This window comes from Mastomys coucha, unplaced genomic scaffold (genome assembly GCF_008632895.1).
Source record: "Mastomys coucha isolate ucsf_1 unplaced genomic scaffold, UCSF_Mcou_1 pScaffold23, whole genome shotgun sequence".
Lineage (NCBI taxonomy): Eukaryota > Metazoa > Chordata > Mammalia > Rodentia > Muridae > Mastomys > Mastomys coucha.
The window spans coordinates 14,631,702-14,636,688 of NW_022196906.1; the positions used below are offsets into that span (position 1 = coordinate 14,631,702).

General features: G+C 40.8%; 1 protein-coding gene and 1 long non-coding RNA gene across 9 annotated transcripts in view; one reads left to right on the plus strand and one right to left on the minus strand.

The window, feature by feature from the left end:
• The window catches only part of LOC116073340 (zinc finger protein OZF-like), a 29,690-nt gene that overhangs the window by 8,516 nt on the left and 16,187 nt on the right, over positions 1–4,987 (minus strand). For 4 of the 8 annotated variants that reach the window (XM_031345178.1, XM_031345174.1, XM_031345176.1 and 1 more), the window contains exons 3-6: positions 4,807–4,973; positions 3,553–3,707; positions 2,782–2,870; positions 1,838–1,964 (exon numbers count right to left, since the gene is read on the minus strand). In XM_031345178.1, the coding sequence (XP_031201038.1) occupies positions 1,838–1,964; positions 2,782–2,870; positions 3,553–3,577 (241 nt within the window). In that variant the 5' untranslated portion in view covers positions 3,578–3,707; positions 4,807–4,973. The remainder of the gene's footprint in view (positions 1–1,837; positions 1,965–2,781; positions 2,871–3,552; positions 3,708–4,806; positions 4,974–4,987) is intronic. The other 4 variants (XM_031345180.1, XM_031345181.1, XM_031345177.1 and 1 more) reach the window with 3 other exon arrangements.
• Positions 125–4,987, plus strand: part of LOC116073343 — a 6,305-nt gene continuing 1,442 nt past the window's right edge. Inside the window, exon 1 of the long non-coding RNA XR_004111769.1 lies at positions 125–910. This is a non-coding gene — a long non-coding RNA (uncharacterized LOC116073343). The remainder of the gene's footprint in view (positions 911–4,987) is intronic.

The following is a 4,987-nucleotide window of genomic DNA, read 5'->3' on the forward strand; positions in this document are numbered from 1 at the left end:
TGACAGAATTGCAAACCGGTGAAGCCACTATGGAAATCAGTATAGAGAACTCTCAAAAAGCTACAATGAATCTCCCATCCGACCCAGCTAGACCACTCCTCCTTGGCACATGTCTAAAGGACTTGAAATCCTACTCCACAAATATCTGTTCAACCATGTTCACTGATGCTCTACTCACAATAGCTGGGAACTGGAAATTAAATGTGCTTCAACCAACAAATGCAGAGTGAAAGTGTGGTACACATAACTTATGTAATACTATTCAGCTGTGAAGAAAAACGCAATCACGAAGTCTGCAGGTAACGGGGAAGCAAACAAGAGTCCAGCTGAGCTATGAGATCTCTGAACCACCACAAGCAACATGGCATAATAACCATAAGATACAAAATTGACACACATAACCAACAGCTCTCTAATTGGCTTTAGTAGCCACTTGGCAAGACAAAAGTTATACCTAGTGCTGGAAACCATAGATCTTGGAGAACCTACAGTCCCCACCTTACTAAACCAGCATAATTCATCTACATTCTAAACATGTTTCTTTACACCCACAAATAAATGTAGTCTTCATCCTTCATCAAAGAAACATCTCTTTGTAACAGACAGAAACTATCGCAGAAAACCACAATGGATCAAAATGCAAAGTTGTAGAGCCCGGTCCCAATGGATACATGTACAGTACATCTCACATTTTAGAAGAGGATGTGTAAAGATTTTAAAAGCCAGAGGATCAAGGAGTTTGCTGTGAGGTTGTGTCTCTTTGTGATGTCAGAAGCTACACAGATGTCTCAGCAACATGCCTGCTTAAATAGGAGCTGGGCAAGGAGGACACTAACAGACAGACCTGCTAATGTGGGAAGAGGAAGCTCAGGACGCCTCGGCCCTACACAAAGAACTTCAGACAACTAAGGTATGCTGAGAGGGGGGACAAGAATTCCACAGGGGAAAAGCATACCAATTGGTTATCCAATACCAAATGGTCAGCCTTAAAAACATACATACAAGCAAAACTATGTGAACTATGCAGATTATATATTTAGGAATACACACACACACAATTAATAAAATGAGACTATGAATTTGAAAGAAAGTGAGGGGTACATGAGAGGAAGGAGATATAGGAAGAGGGAGGAAAGGGAATAGTGTAGTCGTATTATAATCTCAAAAAAATAAAAATAATTTTTTTTAAAGAAACAGAGAGAGGAAAGAAGAAAAAGAAAAGGAAAAAATAAAAAAGATTTGCCACTGTAGAGTATTATGTATTATGCCAGGAATTTTATCTGCTGGAGCTGGGAAGATGGCTTGCTGACTAAGAGTATTTGCTGTACAATCACAAAGACCTGAGTCAGGATCTCAGCAATCCACATAACAAGCCGAGCATGGTCTTGAATGTGCCTGGTAGATGCACATAGGATTGTTGGGGCTTAGTGTCTGAAAGACACAGAGCTCTAAGTTCAGGGAGAAAGCCTGCTTCAAAGCAAACAGAAGGAAGCACCTACCGCCCTTCTATAGTTTCTGCATGTGCGTGTGTGCATAGAAACACACACACAAACTAGAAAAGCTATTTTTTAGTTTGATTTCATTATATATCCCTAGATATATAGACAGGCTGGCTGTGAACTCAAGAAGGCCACCTGCCCTGCCTTTGCCTTTCAATTTCAAGTGCTGGGATTAAAGGTGTGAGCTCTTTGACCCTGCCCCCACACAAGTTTTATTTAAAAATTGACCTGTCATTCCACTAAATTCTTAACTAACACGATCAGTCTCTTACACATTAAGACGCACGTAGCATGTACCTGTTCCATAAAAGGTTAAGGAGGACTGCTGGCGGCCTTACCTACTGAAGTCAAGTTCTCATAGTTCTCCAGCATGACCTCTCGGTACAGATTCTTCTGAGTCAGGTCCAGTAAAGTCCACTCATCCGGGGTGAACTCCACAGCCACATCATCGAAGGTCACTGAATCCTAAACAGTTACACACATGTTGGTTTGAGCCAAGTAACAGTCTTGCTAGTACTCAATGGAAAATTAGGAAGGTGGACCTAATCCCTATACATGGTTCTCAGATCAGCCTCAAGCAGCTGTAGGGTTCAGTGGCCCCGGGAATGCTTTTCTCTACACTCACTCTCTGCTGACCTTCTACTGTTACATGACTTTACTTTATAAGCATGATTTCCACCAGCACAGCCAAGCTAGAAGCTCTTCTGGTCCTGTTGTCTCGTTGCAGCATATTCCTAAGCAAACTGTACATATGGGATAAATAGATCTTCTGAGAAAAGGGTGCTCTCACCTGACTTATCATCTGTCAGAGCACTCATCAAAACAAAAGACATGCAGTTATAAATGAAGCTCAAGATTAGTTAGTGGGGGCCCATGTCTGTAATCTCCAACACTGGAGAGGGAGGCTGAGACCAGCCAGGGCTAGCAAGTTCAAGGTTAGGCTACATAGCCAGACTCTATCTAAAACAAACAAAGATTAATTAGTGAAGTTGGGGGTAGAGCTCAGTAGTAAAGCATGTGCCTGGCATGGATAAAAAGGCCTTGGCTCAATCCCCAACTAAGCAAACATGTTAATAACCAATAACAGAAATGCTAGAAGGATTTGCAAGGCTCTGTTCCCCAGGGAAATTGAACAAGATACTCTCCACCCCCTAATGAGAATGTACTTCCTTTAAGAAGCTCAAGAGACTGAGTCTGTCTAAACTCCAGACTCTACAAGGAAATGCTTCCAGATCACAGATGAAAAAGTTGTATTTGGTAGAATGATATCCTCTCTCTTTACCTGGTAACAATTTGCCTGGTTGTCAGTCTCCGTCCCTTCTACCTCTATGTTTGCTTCGTAGATGTAGATAGGCTCTCTAGAAAGAAGGCCTGATAGGAAAGAAAGACAGCATAAAATCCCAGAGCTGTTTGTAATCCCCACGTTCACATGCCATGAAGTCACTCCACGAAAGTGTGACATTCCCCTGGCAATCATCAAACCACACAAATACCTATTCCTACCAAGAAATGCCACAGCACTTACGCCTCCCCTGGAGCCAGAGGGCAAGCTAGGAACTGTGCTGCCAACTGAGAAAGAGCGTGTTCTCACTTTATAGGTAAAGGAACTTAAGGTATAAAAACCACAGACTCTGGGGCTGGTGAGACAGCACATCTAGTTAATGCAAGTGCTCACACTTGATGCCCAGAGTTTGATCCCAGGACCTCACATGGAAAGAGAGAACTGACCCCCCCCAAAAGTACTCTGACTTCTACATTTACCTGTACTCATATAAATACATACACACAATAATAAATAAAATAAAATAAAATAAAATAAAATGTAAAATGAAACATGACTCTGTAGTGCCCCTGGTGACAGAACTCATGACAATTACACAACATCTTTTCTGCAAGCACACACATTGGGGCCCTAAATCACAAACCACTAACATACAGCCCACTTCAGCTTGTTGTAAATGAACACACAAAACTACTAAAGTCCTGCCCACTGGACTTTGCTGTGCAGGAGAGACCTAAAACAGTCTGAAATAGAGCTTCAACAAGGACTTACCATGGGACAAATCAATGGCTGCCATCCCGTGATGCTGATGGTGAAATGTGCCTGAACACTCCCTTCCCTGATGCCAAGATCACTTCGGGACAGCTTATGAATCTAAGTGGACAGAGGCAATCTCCATTCCTCTTAATACAGGGTTATATGGAGTCCTGTTCACATCAATCATTAATCAACAACATCGAACGTCAGTCATCAAACATCACACAGTAGTGCTCACTCTCTGCAGATAATATATGTGAAACCCACCAACAAACACCTACTCACTAACAGTAGCCATACGCATAACAATTAACCTTTACGACTTTTGTCGGAAGTTGTACTAGGTAGGACCTTTACATATATAAGTTCACCTGCTATCATAACCATCCTACACAGGAGATATCATTACCCACACTGAAACACCCACATTCATGCAGCATTAGTAATCAGTCTAGTATTACCCAGTTTGGAAATGAACTGAGAACTGATGAGAGTTTGTCCAAAAAGCTTAACTGCTCACTAACATGATGAGAACATGTGGACCCCCCACAGCACTATTCGTATGTAAATGACTACTTCATATGTTCATATTATGACTTAATTTAAAAAAACTAAAGTTGAAATATTTTTTAAAATCAACATGACTATTGTCTGACAACTCTGAAGTATGTCTGGCCAAAGGCCTGAGAGTATACACTGATAACACTAGCACTTAAGAGGCCAAGGCAGGAAGACTAAGTTAGAACTCAACTACATAAAGACCTTTCTTTAAAAACAAAAAACAAGCTTGAAATAGCTTATCTGTTGAATCTACTTATTTTCTTTTCCCTCTTCTTTTAAGGACAGAATCTCATACTATGATGCAAGGGTTGGCCTTGAACTCACCATGTGGCTGAGGATGACTTTGAATCTCTGATCCTTTTGCTTCTATCTCACAGCTACTAGGATTACAGATGTGTTCCCCCATGCCTGGTTTACGTGGTGCTGAGGATAGAACTCAGGGCTTTGTGTATATGAGCCAAGAACTATACAATGGGGCTAAATTCCCTGCCCTGTGTGACTGGACTGTACCCAGAACCTCAAGCTAATCTACACTACTAATCTACACCCCTAGGTTCTGAATCTTTTAAAACTACTTATCTCATTTATTATAAACATAAATCAAACATGTCTGGAAAAAAAAGTAAGCATCTGAATTTTTTATTATGTACTAAAATGGTATTTTCAATATACGGGTTAAAATAAAAACATTATTACAAATAGTCTTACCTCTTCTATTTCATTTACTGTAGGTACTGAAGGTACTGGTTTATTTCAGGTCTGGCTTATTCTTTAATTCTTTCAGCAAATTATTAGGAAGTCCTATTCCTGTGGTAGGCATGAGCAGAGCAGGGAAGGACACAGAAAATATCCTGTTCTGTAAAGATCTAGAAGTCCTATGGGGAAATAT